The sequence below is a fragment of the Scaptodrosophila lebanonensis genome, unplaced genomic scaffold, assembly GCF_003285725.1.
Source record: "Scaptodrosophila lebanonensis strain 11010-0011.00,11010-0021.00 unplaced genomic scaffold, SlebRS2 tig00001410-arrow-pilon, whole genome shotgun sequence".
Taxonomy (NCBI): Eukaryota; Metazoa; Arthropoda; class Insecta; order Diptera; family Drosophilidae; genus Scaptodrosophila; species Scaptodrosophila lebanonensis.
The window spans coordinates 2,102,897-2,124,126 of record NW_022060738.1 but is presented as its reverse complement, the minus strand read 5'-3'; the positions used below and the strand labels follow the sequence as shown (position 1 = coordinate 2,124,126).

At 39.0% G+C, this 21,230-nt stretch overlaps 2 protein-coding genes across 3 annotated transcripts in view; both read left to right on the top strand.

The window, feature by feature from the left end:
• Nucleotides 1-21,230, top strand: part of LOC115630637 (E3 ubiquitin-protein ligase TRIM9) — a 131,572-nt gene that overhangs the window by 31,774 nt on the left and 78,568 nt on the right. The gene's annotated exons all lie outside the window — the stretch shown is intronic.
• LOC115630639 lies at nt 8,524-9,468 on the top strand. Its single transcript, XM_030527279.1, has one exon. The coding sequence runs from the start codon at nt 8,614-8,616 to the stop codon at nt 9,358-9,360; it is 747 nt and encodes a 248-aa protein (XP_030383139.1). The 5' UTR covers nt 8,524-8,613; the 3' UTR covers nt 9,361-9,468.

Below are 21,230 nucleotides of genomic sequence, written 5' to 3'. Positions count from 1 at the left end.
TAATGTAGTTTTAAAAGCTTTAAAGTGAACTTGTACCATAACATAATCTACAGTTTGTTGTTATTAAACATTCAAGAAAATGAAATCCTCCAATAGACGAAAACATGGCTTAATGCTGGCCTTGGTGTGTCTTCTTAAGACTTTGCTAGTTCAATTTGAAAACGTTTCGACTCGAAAGCAAGCTCCTATTTCTGTAACATGTAACATTAACCTTAAATAAATCCATAAGTTCCCAACTTTGTGTGGCAATAGGTCATACGTTTGAAAAGTTTGGCGACCGGGAAATAGGTTTGGTTCCTTTTCAATAAAAATGCGGTATACAAGTAGATCAACAAGTATCAAAGTTAGTAATTAATCATTAAATAGGTTGCTGATAAAAATAATTTTCCCATTTTAGGCCTCGCCTTATTTATGAAAATATAAAAAACAACCCCCCACTTTTTGAATCAATCATAAAGCTTTGCACAAATTTCATTCAAGCAGTCACATCGTAAAAGCCGCCCCTGACCTGCTTTCCAATTTAAGAAAATTCCTCTCTAATTGTTTAGCCATCAGTTGTCGGCGCAAAATAAATTATTGTACTGCCAACTGCTTTTGACAACTTTCATTTAAAAGAGAATTAAACAGGAAAAAAACGCAATAGCTACCTTTTAATATGTCATTAATAATTCATAACTGAATGCACAGCAGCAATAACAACAACAAAAATTTCAGTTCAATGCACAGAGCTAAACTTTAGAAAGAAAAAAAATACGATGATAAATTCATTATTTATTAATGCAGCAAAATAAATTTAATGTCAAAATCGGAAGGTGGGCCAATAGGTGCATAGCAGAAAAACTTGAGCAGTAAATTTGTAAATAAAGCCGTGAAAAAATGAGGTGAAAGCAAAGCTGTAAATGAAGACGCCACTTCCTACGCCTACACTCTCCATTCTTCGTTTTGGAAAGCTGTCAAGTCTAGCACGGACAAAAAGGAAGGAAGAAGAAAAAAAGTTGCTGCCTCTGCGTGTTCGTGGCACTTCGAGTTCCTTGCTCGCATCATCTGTCAGTTGGTCGTACGTTCCAGTGCGGATGTTCTAGAAGTACATGTTAATATTATGCAATCTGCCCCCAACTCCGTCTCAGTCTCACTCTGTGGCACTCTGTGCGCCCATTTACACATAAATATGCATAGAAAATGCCTAAAAGTTAATTACCGTCAACGCTTGAGTGGCGGCGAGCTTTCACTTTGGTTTGGGGGCGTACAGTGGTTCCTATTGTATTCGATTTCGCATCGGAGTGTTGAAAGAAAGCAAAAATTTGCATGAAAAAGAGGTGCTCTTGTTTTGATAGTAATTGTGCCAAAGGGGGACTGGCGCGAAATTGCTCGAATAATTAGTATATAGTAGATATCGATTTTCTGGAATAAAAGTAACTCCAATCGAAGCTGTGGTGTACCATGAATGGTAAAAGAATTCCGGCAGCTGCTACTTTAGTCAGTATTTCTTTTAAATGCTTTTTAAATGAGTAGTCTAACGACATTCAAGTAGTATTATTAGATAATCTGATAACCTAATTTAATAATTTAAAACCCTGTTTATTTTTTAATAAAATCGTGTTAAAAAATACCATTTCTCTGACAGATAAAATAATATTGCTCCATATAAAACGTCTTTTTTTTAAAAATATTTTGTTGAAAAATATTACATGAAGGTCTATGAAATTGTAAACTGTTCATTCAATATAATGGATGTAATTGACAAATAATTTAATTTAATTAAATTGGAACGTTTTCTCAGATTTATAAATTAGCTTAAGGATCGCTGTTTAAAAACTTGTAACAAAAATGGGCGAGTGATAAAATATCTTATTCACAAACAAATATGATATGCTGTTATAATTAGTTTTAATTAGATGGTATTTTTTTATTTTGAGAGTAATTTTAATGATTGAATCTTTAAGTACCAATTAGTAATTGTATACTATAAAGAATAAATAAAAAGGCATAGCTATTGGTCCACTTGATTCGATTCTTTGAGACAACCTTCAATCGCCTATTCAATCAGACATCTGTAATTGCAGAGCTCCTGCAGGCCTTCCAATATTTTCTCCAGCAACATTAAAATAATTTACCACCGTGCGGCGTTAATTTTAATTTATGGCAGACAAACTTTGGCACAAGTGCTGGGCTGTGCTGTCTAGGTCGCACTCTCACTCTCAGTAGTATTCTCGTTCTCTTTTACTTCCGCTCTATGATTGTATGTGTGTGTGTGTGTGAGCGATGTACGTAATTTAATATTCATGAGCGTGTTAAAATCAATGGCTGTGTTTTTTGAGGCATGGAGTTGGCAGCTAGGCAGGCAGCCAGGCAGACTAGCAGCCAATCTAATTAGCAATATTTTATATTAATGGCGATTGCTAATTTTAATTGAAATTCTATACTGTACTAAGGTTTTTGGCACCTAACATCGCACATAAATCTCCCAGTCACCCTTTCTTTTGTCGAACTTCATAATTACCCACATAAAATCAAATTTAAAGAACTGCTCGTTGGCAGCTTTAAAGCAAAATGAATTCCCACTCCAAGTCCGAGTCGCTTTTTGGTGCGGGTGCCTTGTTAGCGCTTATCCCTTTCGCCTCGGCTTGGGTTTGGGTTATGAAATTGGTCCTTTTTTTTTCTTCTTTTTGCGCTTTTGTTTGCCCACTCACATACAGATGCATACATACATACATTAGTATTAGCAATGTTGAAATGGCATTTGACATTTGAATTTTAAATGAAATGAGTTGTTGACTTTAATTAGCTGAGATTTGCTTTTCTCCCTTTTACTCGTACTCTCTTTCTTCGAGCTTTGTGTGCCCGCACTTTGGTGCTAAGAGTGCAAAGCACAATAACAAAATCAGTTCCTTTGTAGCCACAGCAACATCAAATGGAAATGGTTGGCTTGTGAGCGTCGAGTGTAATTTTGCCAAAAGACTAAGCCAGTTGTAAGTACACATTATACATACACTAGCACAGAGCTTAAGCCAAATGAAAAGTCAAGCTATGTGACTTTAACCGTAACTAGAAAATGATTTTACATGCTCTTTTCATTGGAGTCCAACCCCTACAGTGTAGAGCTGAGCCAGGGTATAGTAAAGGTGGGCAACAGAAAACTTCTCTTTCATATGCATTTCGGTTAATGCGTTGAGTGACAAAGTTATGTTGCTGGAAATGAGTTTCAAATAAAAATCATTCCCAAAATGTTTGATGAAATTATCTTAATTTGAAACTCTCTTAAAAATTTCCAAATAATAGTCAATTTGGAAACAGTTTGAATAAGAAAAATATAATTTGTATTAATAGTTTATTTTTGTGCTGCTGTTCATTTGGTTGTAAACATGAAGGCCAGCAACCCGTTTCAGTTTTGGCAATTCCTTTTGATATTTTATAGTGTATTTTAATGTCTATCACTCCAAGCATAACATTTCTTTTCCTTCCGATTTACCTTTTCCCTACACATACAAATAAAAAGTGGAAAATTGTGTTCCTGCCGGTGCGCAAGCAACGGAGCAGCACAAAACCCACTCATTATGAGAGTCAAGCGACATAACCACAACGAATCGATTTCCCGGCTGGGGGAGCGGGACTGCAGCTGGGACTGGCACTGGCACTGGACCGGGGGATAGGATATGGATGTGCGGGGTCTCTTTGTACGGGACTGGGGGCGTAGCTCATACAGGTGGAAAATGCGCAAAAATTCATTGTGCAGAAAAAGTTTTTATACGGCAAAGAAGTAAAGCAAAGCAAAGCAACAAAAGAGAAAAAAAAAGCGGGGAAAAAAAGAAGAAAACTTTTGAGGCTGTTACACCTGCCCCAGCTGTTGCTTTTTGCTCTTCTGCGAGTATATTCGTGACTGCTTGGGGGCGTTCAGCAGCAGCAGCAACAACAACAAAGTGTATTAAAATGTGAGGAAATGTTTGACGCTACAGCTGTGCTCAGCTGCTTGGAAACAACAGCGGCAAGCAAAACCGCAACATAAAAGCACACAGTTTTATGAGTGGGTTGTGCCTTCCCCTTCCCTCTTTTGCATTTAGAAAAGCCAGAGAGGAGGAAACCCACCAGCCTCTTTGCTTGTTATGATTGTTGTTTTATGCGTTTTTGAAAATTTACCAAAATTAACCATAAAATATTAAAATTCAAATTTTGGCAAATAAAAAAGAGAAGAAAGAATTTGTCTGTTTGTTTGTTTTTGTTGCCGACTTTTGGGCGCAGCAAAAGGCATTTCATTTAAATTTGCATTTTATTGCAATTTGTTTGATATTTGTTGGAGTTGCTGCCATCGTCTATACATAAATTCTTGTTTTATAGCATTTTATGCATTTGCCTTTATTACCAATTTGACTTTAGAGCCAGTTGCTTTTTTGTTCGGTTTTATTTTGGCCGCTCTTACAAGGTATATGGCGCATTCATTCCCTTTCGATATGCCTCTGTGGCGCTTCCTGCAATTTGCCAGCCATTTTTTGGGGGGGTTGCTGTTGCGTTTGGGGTCTTGGCGCTTGTTAAACAAATGATAATTTATGCAAATGTCTCTAGTAGGAGCTGAGGGCAACAACAAAAAAGTGTGCTGAGGGTTGCATAAAGACTGTTTGTCAGGCCCAGACGACAGACCGACAGAAACATTCGGGCAAGACGTTGTGGCCTTAAGTTTGTTGGCCTTGTTTGTTTTTTCTTCTCTGAGACTGTTGTCGCTTTCATTGCCGCGCACTCTCTTTTTATGCTGACATGCTTTTGTCATTTATTTTGTTTATCTGTTTTTCTCTCTCTATCTCTCTCTCTCTGTGTGTACGCTTGCTGCTGCTTTTTATAACAAATTATTATTATGTTTTATGTAAGGACATTTGCTGAGCTCGGCGATTTTGGTTGCGTTGCTCTGTCGTGCGATGTGATAAGGCAGTATGGAAGGAGCGGGGGGTGGGGACAGTAAATCACACACACCAGCGCACACACAATTTTTGACCTCCCATCCTATGCTACTCTTTCTCTCCTTCTGCTGCTGTATTTGAGTAATGAGTTGCTTATCTCTGGCAAAGGTATTTTTTCGACAGTTAATGATACGCATTTTCCTCTTCATAGTGCCAAGGTTCTTGATAACGGTAATGGTAATGGACGGAAAATGCTGAGTTAGGGTCGTTATTTTTTCCCTCCAAAAAAATGGCAAAACGGATATGAATGTTGTGTTCGGGAGAAGAAGTGTGAGAAAGGGTTTGATTTTGCATTAGTTTTTGTGGGTTTGACTGAACTTTTCATATTTTGTTGTTGAGTGGGGCTTGTTTTTTTTTTTTAATATAACAGATCGTTGGAGTTGTGAGGAAGCGTGGTTAAAAGTAAAGAGTGCAATAGAATGCCCAAATGAGGTTCGAATTTATTACTTTTTTCTCTTCCTTAATGCAAATAATTAAAGCGTTTTCATTATAAATTTATAAATAGCTGTTGCCATGAACAAGCTGCTATAAAATAATGTATCTTTCTTTTAAAATACTATCAAAATTACCGAAGAAATTTCAAAACTGCTCAAAACGATTCTCCATTAGTTCTTATTACAACAATATTTATATATAAGAGACAAATAAACTACAATTTCGATTCCCTTTTGTCACTGAAATGCAAAAACATTTTACATAAACGTAGCGCTTAAGCCCCAAGTGGTTTAGGCCAAGAGCAATGACAAAGACGCTGGTAGTGAGTAGTACTCGGAGTTTGTAGTTTCCGGCAGTTTATTTTGATCAAAAATAATACAATTTTCTCTCAAATTTAGTCAAAGATGCTCAAGTAAATGTAAATGCAAATGTCCTTCATGGTCCATGCTCGTCTGTCGTTCGTCGTCTGTTAAATTCAGCATCGGGGCTTTACTTGAATTCTGCATCAAGTGTGTGGCATTAGTTGCTTCACTAACGGAACGTTTCTCTAACAAGCAGACTGCCTTTCCACACATATACACGTATGTCTGTGCATGTATGGGTGTGTGTGTGTGTGTTTATTTGTTTACTTTTTGCCATTTGACTACTATGTGGAAGCATTTTCGTTTGCTCCCTTTGCTTTTTGTTGGCATGTCGCAATATCTACGTTATTTTTTCTGCTGCCATGAATATTTTCATATTTCTGCCCACTTTTGGTTGCTGCTCCTGCTCCTGCTGTTTTATCCTGGCAATTGTGTGCAAAACTTTTGCTGCCTGACTGTGTGCGAGTCGCATGTGTAAAGGCCTTGTTATTTAATAGGCTTTTGTGCAAGAACTTGAGCTCGTCTGCAGCATCGTCTTGAGTGGCTTTTCACTGTTTGTGTTGTCTGCGTTGCCTTCTGCTTTGAGTCCTGCTATTTGTCCTCCTGCTGCCTCACACACTCTTGTTGGCTCTTCTCGGCAAATATTTTTTTTTTACCAGTGCAGCACATGTGCTTCTTGTTCCCTTTGCATGCACAGTGGTTGTCTTTGTAATGCGCTTAGATTATTAAACGCATATTGTCGACATGGCGAAGACTTTCTTTTTAAGTTTATGGATTGACTGTAAATATTTACCTAATTGCTGCTTTAAGTGTTCAATAAAAACACATGACTCTGGCGCTTGGGGGCCCTTGGCAACTAGGTCAGGCCATTAAAATTGCCACTAAGCAAGGCAAACAAGCAAACGTCGCAACGAACACACAGATTGGGGTTTGTAATCCGAAATACAGCTGTTCAGAAAAGCTAACACACACAAACACACACAGGGTGGATCACACATAGAAGCACGTTAATAGCGAATGCCTTTAATGGCGGATTTCTTTCTCGAAAAATTGAAGTTTCTCTCTGGGAAGTGGTTAGTAAGTAGCCTGTGGAAAGGAATGACAAAGCTTGTTAAATTGATATTTCGATGTTTCCAAACTAAATACTTGAATAACATCAAAATAAAACAACTGCTTTCAAGTTTGCACCTATTTCATATGTGTGTGTTCATATACATTTTCTCCTATTGGGGAGCTTTAGTTACATGCTATTTGCGGAAATAGGCTCTTTCATGCCTTCTGTTAGTCAAACGATCAATCCTCAGAACTGAAGAGCTTTATCTGTAGAGAGGCTTGACTGTAACAACACACTTATTTATGTGCACATGTGTGGGCGGGCTGGTCTTTGTTTAATCGTTAAAGAAATATATGCACGTGTTTGATGCTTTTGCTTTTAGTTAAAGTTGTTACCACGCATCGACGGTGGTTGGGCGGGTAGGGGAGTTGGCTTAGTTGGGGTTGCCACTAACACATTCACACATGGTTGAATAACTTGCCGCAATAGGCAAGGAGCCACCTGCTCAGAAAGTGCTGCTTAGCTTGCGGGGCAACCTACAAGGAAACTCACTCTTGTTCCAGTTGTGCCCCACTGGCGGGCGACCCTAAGAAGTTGTTGCTAAATGCTTTCTGATTGTTATTTTTCGTGTTTACGTGCGCGACGCTCTTAGCATATTCGCCCTATTGCGCCTGGCTGGCGGTTGTTGCTGTTTGCTGGAAAATTCAAGCCAAATTACAATTATTACATTCTGCTGCTTCAGCTACTCCATTTCCACTGCCCAAGTTCTTGTTCTTATTCCTTTTCCTGTTCCTGTTCTTGTTCTTGTTCTTGTTGTGGGTAGAAAAGTTTGTACGCGTTTGTTTGTTACCGAGAAGTTTTGGCTTGCAAATGCAAAATCTTGTAATGTGGGCGTGTTTAACACAAACTTAAGTTGCTCGTAATGACTTTGTAGCGCATTTTGTTTGCCCGCCTCTGGCTGGCCGAGCATATGGTCTTAAAGTTGTGCTGGTTTCCTTGGCTGCTCCTTTGGCATGCGTAAGCGAATTTAATGAAAAAAGTTGAAGCCCAAACTTCGAATGACAATAGTATAGAAGGCAGCAGAAAACTCTGATACAAAAAGCTAAGAGCTAACCACAAAAAAGTGTTTAAACAAAACGTGAACAAATGAGAAAAAAGTTGAATGGATGAAGAGTTGGGAGTTCACATTGTTATCATGTGATAAGGCTTGAAAATGCTTGATAATACCTAAAGCCTTAAAGAGCCTAAAATAGGAGTGAACTATGAAGCTGCAGAAATTTCTTAATGTGTACATATCCTTTCGATGTTTAAAATAAAATTGTCACCCCGGTACACTTTTAGCAATCAATAAGGAGCGAACTCTGGCCTTTCGACAGATCTCTCATTCAAGAAACGGAATAGTTCTCCTATGCGCACCCAACTGTTGATTATTCCAGTAAACAGTACCTAGAGAGCTGGACAAATCAACTTGAATGGGTTCTAAATAGCTAAGAAGGAAATGATTTTAAATTTTGAATAAAGGCTCTACATTGTTGGTTTTTCTAAAAACTATATCACATGGTCTTTTATTTTATATCGAACTTTCCTTCCCAAATGGAAATGATGTTAAGAAGTTTAATTATGAAACGTGTATATCCATCAAAAACACTTCAAATTGAAAACATTAAACAAAAATTTTCGACCGGGATTTAAATTTCTTTTATTTTCAAAAATTTTGTATACCGCCTAATAAAATATTTTGTTCGTCTGTATTTTAATTCTTGAAAAAAGAATCAAAATTACAAAATTTGGTACACGCTTTCGCATTGTCAACGTCATGGACGAGGACTTGAACTTTCTGATAAATGCGCTGGCCGTGCCAGATTCGCCGCTCACCATGGCATACAGTTCCACCCAGCTGCAGGAGATGCGAGAGTCCTTCATTACGCTGCAGGAGCTGCTGCGTCACAATCCCATGGCTTGCGAGAGCGGTGCACCCGGCAAGGCTGGCGGCGACACAATTAACGAGCGGCTTTTATGTGGCTTGGTCGAGGAACTGTCTCCGGTTCGTGCCATGATAGACCATCAGTTTCAGGCGAGTGGACAAAGCGTGCCCAGGTCCTGGACATCCTTGGGCAGCAATTACTTGAAGCAAGTCTGTTGCTGTACATCGATGAGCAGATCATCCTGCTCCACCAGGCACAGCAGTACCCAGACCCCGAGCAACTCCTGGAGCATCAGCGCGAATGATGGCGAAGGCGATTCCGAACTGTTCTACGATGCGAGCGACGAGTTCCTGGAAATATTGCCTGATTGCAGCAGCAGCGAGGATTGTCTGGATCTGGTGCCATATGTCGGCACTGAGCCAGAGTCTGAATCTGAATCTGAATCTGAGCCTGATACCGAAGTGGAGGGGTCCTTATCGGAACAGTCGCTCATAACAGTGACCAAAAACTCAAAGTCTTCGGTGTCTATATGTCTGCCCCTGCCGTTACGTTATGTGTGTAATACCTCGTTTGAGCTCGTGCGTTCGGACAGTGAAGTGACGCTCAAGCCCGATGGCAGCAATTATACATTGCACTAGGAGCGTCCCTTCTATGCACTTCTCAAACCTACCTACTACTCGTATATGACAGATCGAGTAAAGTGATGTGGGACTATACTTAGAATTAAATTTCCAATGCATAGCGTAGCAAATGTTTTTAATGAGCGAGCGGCCGGGCGAGTGCGTCCAAGAGTGCCTTTGACGACGGCAAAGTGTGCAACACGAAACTTGTAAAAGTGATTAAAACGGAAATTTAATTGAAATGCGCACATTTGCGCAGGCATTTCCGCTTCCGTTTCACTGCACTACCCATATGTAAATGTGCGTGTGTATCCGAGTGGGTCGGCTCGACTCGGCTGGTGTGCAAATGTTTGCTTACACACATGCCATCGGTCATTTGGCAAATAACTGGGCTCTGTTGAGTTCTCGCTGCCGTGTTCTCTAGTTGCGTTATATTTTTGAATTTCTGCTGTAATTTCAATATTTTTTCGAACAATCCGGTAGACGATTGCAAAATTGTCTGCCATTTGCTTGCTTGGCTACAAACAAGCAAACAATACAAGCAGCTAACAGGCAAACAAACATTCCTACCAGAAATCTAATTTAATTTCGTCCGAAATTTGTGTTGGGGTTGCTAGCTGGCTGCCCGTCGGAGGGTGTGGTTGAAAAGGGGTCAGGCTCGTGTGTGAAGGGGTTCTTTGCTTTCGCTTTTTTTGTTTTTAATCCTACCTCTTCTGATTCCTGAATATGCTAAAGGTTAAATGCCATTGATAGCTCCGCAGCGGTCCCAACCAACGCAACGATTTTATGTTGGGCTTGCGGCGGCAATGTGGCATTTGCTGTTCTATGCATATTTAGTTCTAATATTGGCATTTTTACTGCCTGTCTGCAAATGCAATAAAACTCGATATGCCAGCAATTACTCTAATGAATTTTTATTAAAAGTATCTACAGTACGAACTCGGTAGTTGCAACTAAAGGAAACCAGGGTAGCTGCATTTATGGAACTTGTTGCACCGTGCGAGGAAAAACACCGAAATCTTTTTTATAACGTTTGTTGTTGTTTGTTATTTTTGCCTGCAATTTGTTCTAATTATTAAGGCTTTTACAAACAGCAATTATACAAAGCACCTTAAGAATATTGGAATATCATTTTCCTCAGCACAATCGGGGAATTGCATGTATCCATAGTTGCCGTTACCAAGTTCGTACTGTTTAATGGTATGTGGCTAACTGCTCAGCTTGATCAGCTTTTAAAATGTTGTGGTTTGTTTTTAAGCCAAATCTATAGTTGTTATAGAAAGTGCAATCATTAAAATGGTGGCTTGAAATTTCTAAACACTTTAGTCAATAGGAATGACCGATCACTCAGCGCATGTGTATAAACAGATATAAATTTAACTAAAAGGTGGTAATTTTTTTCAACAAGTAGTTCTCCCAACACAATTTCTGCTGAAACTATTCGCTTTGGAAAATGTAAACTAAACTCATTAATTACAGCAATTAGGCAATATTTATTTTTTTCTGCTTGCCTTAAACAGTTTTATCTTGAACAATTTCTGCCCATTGTGTGTTAAAATGTAACGCACGCGACCGCGTCCGTAGGAAACAAATGAGCAAACGGCGGCGGCGGCAGTCGTTAAAAGTGTTCGCTGGAAATACGAAAGAAATGGAAATGGGAAAATCGCCAAGTTAAAGCGAGCCAGACCCATCCATCTAGAGCCATTGCTCTAGACTGTGTGCCTAACCAGCAAACTGATTAATGGTTTCTCATAGCCTTGTTGTTATTATTCTGCAGGCCCGTCCCTGCCCCCACCTCTCCTCTCTTACCCAGCGTGTCATAAGACGGCCTCACACTGTCCCATACTGGCGGCCTTCTTCTTCATTATGAGCGCTTGACTGAGCAAAGCTGTGCATGGCAGGCGAAGGATCGTCGTTGCCGACGACCGGCGTCCAGTCAAGTATAATTAACAACTTTGTTGCGCAGGTTTTTGTCAAGAAATTGCAAAAAACCGAGAAACAGAAAAAAGCGGGAACAAAAAATGTTTGCAGCGCACGACGGCCGTCGCTCGTTTTATGTAAATGATGTGTAAACACCACGTGCGGCACGGCACGGAGCCATCCATCCATCTGGGTGGCACAGACACACATATACTATACACACACTCGTATAATGCTGCATGAAATGCAACTACAATGTGGCACTTTTTGCCGCCATTAGGGAGGGTACAAAAAATATCCAATGCATATTTTGTGGCGCATGTTTATTAAGAGCATTTTGTGTCGCGCTGAAAAATGTTGTTAGCCCGGAATATTGGAGTACTGGAGTACAACGACACGTGTCGCACCGATTTATTAGCATAATATTTCTTACAGTTCCTTTTTCCCAACACCTAATGGGCACTAAAGTGAAGCTGATGTAAAACAGAAGGAGAGCGTGAGGCTGAGAGGCAGAGATATAATTTCACTTTTCAATTTCTATGCTTGCCACTTGTCAAGCCATCGCTGGAGGGTAGCCGCCGAACCAAGTGTGGCAACTATCCGAGGCGTCGACGTAGATAAATTCTTAAGAACTACTTAGTTAATTGTTGTACATTTGTCAACCTGAGCCGAAGACGACGCACTCCAACCACAGCCACTTTAAATTCTAGAACGCACGCGACTGCATACACGTATAAGGAATTTTCGTAACGAAATGCTGCCCCACAACCAGCAGTGCACATGTGCAGATACGAAAGTATCTGTTAGATACTCTTGCGCACAGTTGTCTCTGTCTAGTCTCGTGCTATTTATGTCTTACTTAGTAGCACATTTGCTGTGACTATTTTGTAAATTAATTGGATTTGCAATTACATGCCATACAACTTCTACATGCTTACAACTGCTTTTCGCACAGAGGGGGAGCAGTGTAGGTGCTTCGAAACGTGTAAATGGTTGGATGGCAGCTAAGCGCATTTGAAAAACACATGTTGAAAGATAGTTTGGCACATGTGCGTGCTGGTTCGTATGGGATGGAAAGTGCGGAAAGTGCGGCCAGTAGACTGTTTTGTGGAAAAGGGGTCGTGGAGGAGAATAAGAGAAATGGTTTTACGAAATTAAAGCCACTTATTTAATACAAGTATAAGTTTACTTACGAAATTAAAAGTACGTAATGAGAGTTGTTGTATTGGATTGAAAGAGTATTTGATTATTTTTCTTCAGAAGGCGATTCCTCTTTATAAACATGTTCTTAAATGAATTATTTTTCTGGCATTACAAAGTTTAGCATGTGCTTAGCCAAGTATTGCAAGAATTCTGTGGATGTTTTAATATTTTATAGGTTTCAACTGATATGGTTTGGATAAAGCATATATTTTGTTAAAAATATATATCTAGCTTAAGAGTGCACAGTGCGCTAGAAAAAATGGCTTTGAAAGATGGGTAATGAGCTACCAATATTTTTTGGCCAGCTCGTATATCATATAAAACAAGTTGACTGTCAAAATCTCCGTTGACAATTAGTAAGTAGATTATGGTTGCTTCGCCAAAAACAACTCAATAGTGAGAGCAGCGGATGGGCAACAGACTAGCTTGACGAACGCAAGGCTCAAACACTACAGCTGCATTTCCAGAGCAGCAATGAGAGCAAAATTACAATTACAGACGTCATACAATACTGTACAAGTATTATGAATTTACGTTACAAATTTTGAAGAGGGGTTGCGTGATCAGAAGAGAGTTTTTAAAAGGTCTGTTTGAATGATCTCCAATTAATAAAACAAAATAATTGTATTATTTATATTTCACTTGCACAAAGACAAAACACTGAGTGCCGTTTTTGAAATCGCAGTCGTGCCATACAAAAACGGCACTTTGAAACAAATGAGTAACAGACTCCAGTCGGCGAGGCAGACTGTCGGATTGACATGTGTGTTTAATGTGAGAAGCTCAGAGAAAATTTAATTACATGGCCGAGTGAGTCGTAAATAAATCAGACTAGTATGTACACAAAATGGGAACCAAATACGGTGGTTATGGGCTGGATAAATACAACAAAATATTTTTAATAAGTGCAGATCGCAGACCCAAAAAAAAAAAAAAACAAAAACAACTACATTGGTACACCCCCCTAGGCAGGGCAGTTTAAAGCGCACGTGCGACGCAGTAGCCCTGCCAACGAGGCATTTTTGAAATTGCAATAAAACGTATGACTGAACATTGAGCGTCGAGTAATTTATAAATACTTCTACCTCCTTCCCCTATGTGCTGTGCTGGGTTGTGTTGTGCCCAACTACCTTTAAACAGAAAATCCTTTTTTGTGCAATCCTAATTTTCCGTACGAACATAAAAGGCCGCGAGAGTGCTGGCAGGGGGTGTCGGGTGTAGGTTGTGCCTATGCCTATGCCTGGGTCCGGTAACTGCTGTCTGACACATAACACACCCCACACGTAACTGCCGCACCCCTCTAACCAGCGACTTACGCACTGGTAAGGTGTCCTCTGACGCATTTCGCGTTGCGTTTTTAATTCCGCTTCCGTTGAACTTGGAGATTTGGATTTTCGGTGGTTGTTGCCACAGCGGCTGTTGCTATGAAAAGCTGTGTGTTTCCCACTGCCTATTGCTCGGATTTTCGCCCTTCTGTACTCTCCCTCTCGGCTTTTCCATCGCCAGCAATGTCAGTGCGGCAAGTTCTTGCCCATTTAGTAGTTAATTTTGCTGCAATGAAAGTGAAGCATTGCATTTAAAATTAAATCCTTAGCGTACTATTTGTCATTTTTGACAGTTAAACTGTTTGGCTTGACTTTGCGTTAGCCGAGCACTGAAAATTGCGGCTTATGGTCGCCTTTTGGTGGAATATTCCCAGAGCGACAGCGTTGCGTTGACAGCGCGAACGATGCTCTGTTTTTGTAATTAGAGCTATAAATATTGTTTTTTACACTCCTTCCTACTCTCTCTTGTTTTGAGTGTAATGGGAGTACATAGTTGCTGAAAAGTTGCTAAAAACTTTGTTAGTTCAAAGTAGAAGCACAGAGTTCGCTCAGCTCGTACAACAATAGCAATAGCTTTGAGTTGAACTTTGGGTTGTGAAGGACACGCATAAATCTACAATGACCAATATATACGAAAATAGAAAGGCTTTGAAACCTAATTTTAAACTCTATTTAAACTTTTTTGCTCAGCATACAAAGTAGATAGGTATGCGATATGATGATGGTTCGCTTATAATATTTATAATTCTATTGTTAGATGTGTGGGAGAACTACGTGATACCCAGGGTTTACCTACCCATCCAAATACTGGTATATATACCATTACTTAATGCTATAACTTCAAGTTGCTCTTAAGCGTAACATGACAATATTTCAATCATTTATAAATTACAGATACATTTCCTAGAAAATGCAACTATCTGTCTCTGTCTAAGTAATGCCACCTAAAGATACAAAGACATAAGTAGAAATAATGTACAACGGAGTCTAAACTTCTAAGTTCAGATAAAAACTTCATAGTCTTTAAATTTCAAAGTTTTAAGACCATTGAGAAATTAATATAAATCATTCACCTTTCTGAAATTCACAGAACTCGTTACTAAATAAATTGAATTAAAAACCTTCTAATAATTATTCACGTGAAGAAGCTCTCCAATCATCTTACAACTGAAACCTAATATGGTTTTAATTTGATTTTCAACTCTTAAATTTACTAAGCAATAATAATTTCTTTGACAAGCTAGCTCCCTTTAAGCAATTTCATAGCAAATATTTGCATTTTGTTAAATTTATCAAAAATTCAATTTATTTTCCAACTACATTTAAGTGTCAATGCAACCACAGGCGTCAATGCAGGCAGCATGCAGCAAGCAGCGCCTGAACAAGCAATCTAGTGTATATTTCAGAGCAGACAAGTTGCAAATTCGTATTTATAAATGCTTATCCAGGGCCAGGCTAAAACCAAAAAACCACTCGTGTGCCTATGAAAAATCTGCCAAGCTCAACAAACTGACAACTTAATGCCGCACACTCTCACACACACATATGTATAGACACGGGCCAACCAATGACTTTACAAAACCCCAACTTCGACCAGTTGACTGGTCTCTGTGGTAAAATTTAATTTAACATACAATTCAAAAGCTGCGACAAATACTCGAGCCAAAGTGAGGCTGAGAGAGGATGATGCTCTACAATAACCTCAGACCACAAAATACACAAAAATGTTGCTCGGACACAATTCACAAAGTCCAAGTCGTCCAGGACTCTGCGGTGGTGGTTGTTGGCCAAGTGATAGGTTGGGGAATAACTTGGTCTAAACTCAAGCCCTTAATTATATTGAGTGTATGAAATCCTTTGGCCACACAATGGCTGACGCCCTCACAGACCGAAGTTGGGCGGCTGTGGCAGCAGGAAGTGAAAGTGGCCATGTGGACGACTACGACGCAACAATTTAATGTCCTTGGTGCTAGCTGTCTGGCTGCCGGGCTAGCTGGCTGGCCGGCCATCCTTGTCGTTGTGTATAATCCAAGCAATTTGCAATTTTTGGTAATTTAACTTTACAAAACTTTTTAATGGCCAATGGCAGGCGGCAGCACATAACGAATCCAAAGCGCTGACTTCTGGGGGTCAAATGCCATTCAGCGACTGACAATAACCAAATAGCATTCGAAATGGAGTCAGGGTTCTTGGATCCTCCCCTTCAACAAAAAATGTAAATGCTTCTTCCACACCGTTGCCTCCTCCCTGGACGCCATTTGCGGTGGTCTTCGATTTTGATATTGAGGGGCAATTGTCGTCGCAACTGTTGCGACTTTCATTTTCGATTGTCATTTGCGACGAACCCCTTCGGTCATAAAACCATAATTCTCGATTGTTATGCGCTTAAAGCCGATTTAGGGCTTTCTGAATTTAACGATACACAAATGTCCGGCGCATTTGTCAACGATTTGCGGCAATGGCACACTGGAAGTGGAAATGGACAGCCATGGCAGCGACGATGCATGCAAATGTTTTCAATTCTATTTTATTTCTTATGATTATATATTTTACGATGATTTATGTGCACGCCCATGGCCATTAAAGCAACCGGAGCCATGCCGTTTCTAAGGCGTTAATATCCTTTTCGAAAGCTGTGTCCTCCGTCCTTCCCAATTGTGCTTTGTGCCAAAGAGTTGGCAATTTATGAGCTGATTTGATTTTAATCTCTTTGCTGGACCCGTGGGAGTTTCGCTTTTGTTTGCTTTGCAAATCTGTTAATGTGCGCAAATTTATGAAGAACATACATGTATGGGTATATATATTTTTGATAAGCTTAGCAAAACAAAGGTAGCCAGGCTATGTTGTTGTGGGTTTTCGTTGGTTTGTGTCGGTGGATGGAGTTTTAATAAATAATGGCACTCATCTATTAAAGAAGGGTAGGCATAGAATATACATGTATGAAAATGCTAACTAGAGTGCTTGAAGGTCGTAGTTGTTGTAGATAAATAAATCTTGTCTCAATGCCATATCCAATTGGTTGGAATTATAGTGCTGACTGAGATATATTTAAGAACTTTCTTTTAAATTATGCGTTGCTCAAAAAATATACCATTAATTCAATCGAAGATAACATAGGTTGTTTTGATTGAAGTTTTCATTTCATAGACCTAACCTATCTGCATAATCTCCTTTTTGTTTCCTCCTGCCTTTACCATATTTAATTTACGCTCCTCAAAATTGGTAGTCGATTCGATTGAATTCGTCTATACCTAAATCATTGGTGTAAGTTTGAAGATGATACACGTACTACTCAGTGTGCTTTTTAGCCTGCCTTCGAAGTCATCTTAGTTATTAGTTAGAATAAGTAGTCAAATTTACGTCTTTACGTCTTTTTTGCACATAATTTTGGTTAAAGAATACATTTTTGTGCAGTGTTTGATGAAATAAATAAAAGCATAAAAAATCAGTTTAAAATATGTGTGATTATGTTATGTTACGTTAAATGGATTAAATTATAGATGTTTATTTATCAATTGCAATTTAAGAAACGCAGAGCAGAAAAATCGCGTCTTAATTTTCACACTTAATGGTAATTTTTGTTTTGTTTTCATTGCAGGTAAATATCTCAGGCCCTTTTAACGATGATGTTATTTAATAAACTGTGTAAGTAGAATTGCCATATACCATATTAAGTGGCTATTTATGCCACCCACTCACTCATACACGCACACACTGGCCACCACAATTGCCGCCATACATTGCAATCAGGTTGGTGCCAAGCTCTACTGGCTATAAATCAATAAATAACACAAGTGACAAAAGATTCTCCGTAGACTTGACCAAAAGTGGCTGCCCAGCACACTGCTGCCCATTATTAGGTATGAGCTGAGGAGCAGACTCTGCCCAGAGCCGCTTGGCATATATCACTGCCTATTTGCTGATTGTCATCACTTAAATGGCGGCTGGACAGTTTATTTAACTGCGCTGCTGGCGCACAGCTGGTCAGGCGTATATACATACATATGTATCTATGTAATATATACTTGGGAATAATATGTGAATTGATGTTGTCGACGAGCCCGGCCGAGTCGAGCCTAAGGAGGCGCAACGTTTTAATTTAATAGGCGCACATGAGGCTCGCACATAAAAACCAATTTCGCGCAAGTGATAAAAATGCAATGAGCATTCGCATTTGCTAGTGGCGTCTTCCCTAGACATATCTGTACGGCCCACGTTCCGACTTCCTATGAAGTAGACGACCACGACGGCGACAATGATGACGACAATAATATAACGATGAGTACGGAAGACTGATGCGGACGCAGACGGAGATGGAGACGCAGACGCAGACGTCGACATCAACGACGCGTATGAATTAAATTTACGATGGCGCAAAAGTAGTTTTGACACATATAGAACATGAATGTGGGATGTCATGGGCTGTTGTGGGGCTTACATACTCCTCTCAAGAGCACGCACGTAGTAGCCGAAAGTGTGAGCCATAAAACTTGACTAGCCACACATGAGACCCGCTTGAATCATAAAGTGGTAGCTAGGACTCTGCTGTAAAATTAATTGTTAAATGTTTTATGCCCACTGCAAGAATAATGCTTACAAGACGACGGGCTGCATATGCTGTCAATTCTTGGCAACCGACTCCAGCCAGCCCGCCAGCCAGCATTGCACTTTCAATCATCATCAATTTCACATCAAAGTGTCGTTTATTTTTGCACCCCAAACTCAACTGCAGTTGGGTGAAGCAGATCCCTCTTCTCCCTCCCTGCCATATCTCGTCAGTTGTAGTAATGACAAGATCATATCAACAACAGCGACAACAACAGCAACAGCAAATCGGTTGGCAACGATTCGTTCAACCAACAGACATGACTTTATTTCTACACTCTGAAAAATCAAATCAAATCAAGACAGAAATCCACCCATATTAGGAAATTCGTTCTCAAGCAGAATCAAATAAAGAAAACATAGAATACTTTTTTCTCAGAAAACGATTGTAATTTCAAAGTTAGTTTATTAGAAATAGGAATATTTTGTAAATATGAAAGTTATTTGCTTAAAAATAAATATAAATATGTATTCTAACATACTTATATGTCAACCTTTTCTGTTGCTAATACAATTTTTTACTGAGCCCAAGAAATTAAAGAATCTGTTTCAAATTGAAGAATTTAATGAAGAGATCAATATATGTATATAGTTGAAAAATATAATAAAAAGTTCTGACGAAATCTAAATATATATATTTTTTGGAAACGAAGCTCAGTTTAATTACTGTCCCTATGCTAACATGCATTTTAAAATTTACACCCTTCGTTTCTTTGCAGCTCTGAAAAATATTTTCAAATGATAATGACCAAGGGAAGTTAATTTCGAATTTCAATTTTTTTTTGACCAGTGTACACGTACAGCATGAAAGTCGTCTGACTGCCTCGGTTCCTGTTGATTTTGCTTTGTAATCGTAAGAGCGTTGTGTGTGCACATTTCAAGTTCAATTTCAAGTTTTCAGTTGCAAATCAATCAGCAGGCAGTCAGGTCGTGCTAGTCAAAAAGTCAGTCAGCCTGTCGGTTAGTCAGTTAGTTGGTGGTGTTCATTGGCGCCTCTGCTGATGGTCTTACAGAAAGACATATAACTAAATGGCCAAGGCGCCAATTGTCATGTACCTTGTAATTGCGAGCTTGCTTTAAATTGAATGTTCTTGCTCGTATTTCCTGTGCATTGCCTGTGATTGTATGGATGTTTTAAAGTTTTACGAGTTTTTTATAGTTGTCTGTAATATGAAGGAGGGAAAATAATGCTCAATCAAAATTTCATTCAAATTTTAAATTAACAAGAGAGAACGCTACAGTCGAGCAAACCCGACAGTGAAATACCCTGTACCCAGGTAAACATCCGATACTAAGGTATATGCGCCCATAGCAGAATCAAAAAGAGGAAGAAGAAGAGCGAACTTGTTGCTGCAGTTTGGGGGGGAATGTACAGGATAGAATTTGTTTCTCTAATAACTTTTGTTATAATTGACCGAATTGGATAAAATTTGAAACTAAAGTAGATAACTGTACATAGATTGCGTGTTTATGTAGTTTTTGGTTTATGTAGTTTTTGAAATGTGGACAGTATTGACGAAATTCTGTAATCTGGATACCAGCTTTGGTTATTCTAGCTTTAATAGTTTCTGAGATCCTTGCGTTCATCCAGACAGACGGACGGACATGTCTAGATCGATTTCTCTCGTCATGCAGATCAAGAATATATATACTTTGTGGGATCTGCCACGCCTCCTTCTGCCTGTTATATTTTCAGCTCCCGCAAACCTAATATACTCTTGTACATTTTATGTACAGAGTATAAAGAGTGCGATCATTCGGCGTAATTTTGTTTGCTGGCTTGCATTAATTTCAAAGAATAAGTTAAGAGAATAAGTTAATAAGATTAGGATTACCTTTTTCCCCACTACCCATACTATAGCATTTGTATTTTGATTTCTGATCTTATCAGATATTCAAATTTGAAATATTTGCTCCTTTTTTAGTGTGAAGAAGCTTTACAATGAATAGATTGTTGTTTAAATGCTTTGCAAATTATATGGCTTTTGTATCGATGTTCTTCAAGATTCCCACAACTTTATTCCGATAATCGATACTAACTTCAAAGAATAAATTTCATAAGTAGTAAGTATTTTCAAAACATGTTCACAAATATTTCATCGGCATATTAGTTCTGAAACTCAAAGACTAGCACTAATTATTCTAGCAATATCGTCCGACAAATATTCTAAAAAGTGGAAAATTTTACCACTTTTATCTTCCTTCAACGTATTTCAATTCAAATTTCAGCAACACACAAAATGTTTAAAAGAAAGGCGATTTCTGATTTAGGGTAGAAGCCACTATATTGTATGAAATATTAAAAATGCTTTTCTGAAAGAAATTAAAATAAAAATCAACGCTCTGCACTGCCGCTGGCCTTTGAAAATCAATAGCCATCTTCTGAACCTTGTTTGATTTATCACTCTATACAACCTGTTTTTTTCAATACCCGTCTTCTCTACCGCGCACTGACGTTGTTTCTAAAGGACCAAACCAAATATTTGCGCCTAAAATACACTTTTGGTTTGTTACATTGAATAAGAAATAAGATATACAACCTCCAATCTACTTACTTGTAAATACCACTCTTACCACTTGCCAAATATATACAAGTACATATATCCAATTGCCCAAGCCTTGCCTCCGGCCCTACAACTGTCAACAATTTGTGTCATGCTGCTCAAGACACTATAATTACCCGGTTGCTTGAACGCCCCACGTCCATTAAATGTCGAAGACAATTTGCAGAGTGGTATCGAAAACTGATTGAAAAGTTTTTACATAAAATTGACACATTTGTCTATTTGAGCGCAGTGTCAAAATAAAGTGGAGTAGAGTTTGCCTTTGGGCTTA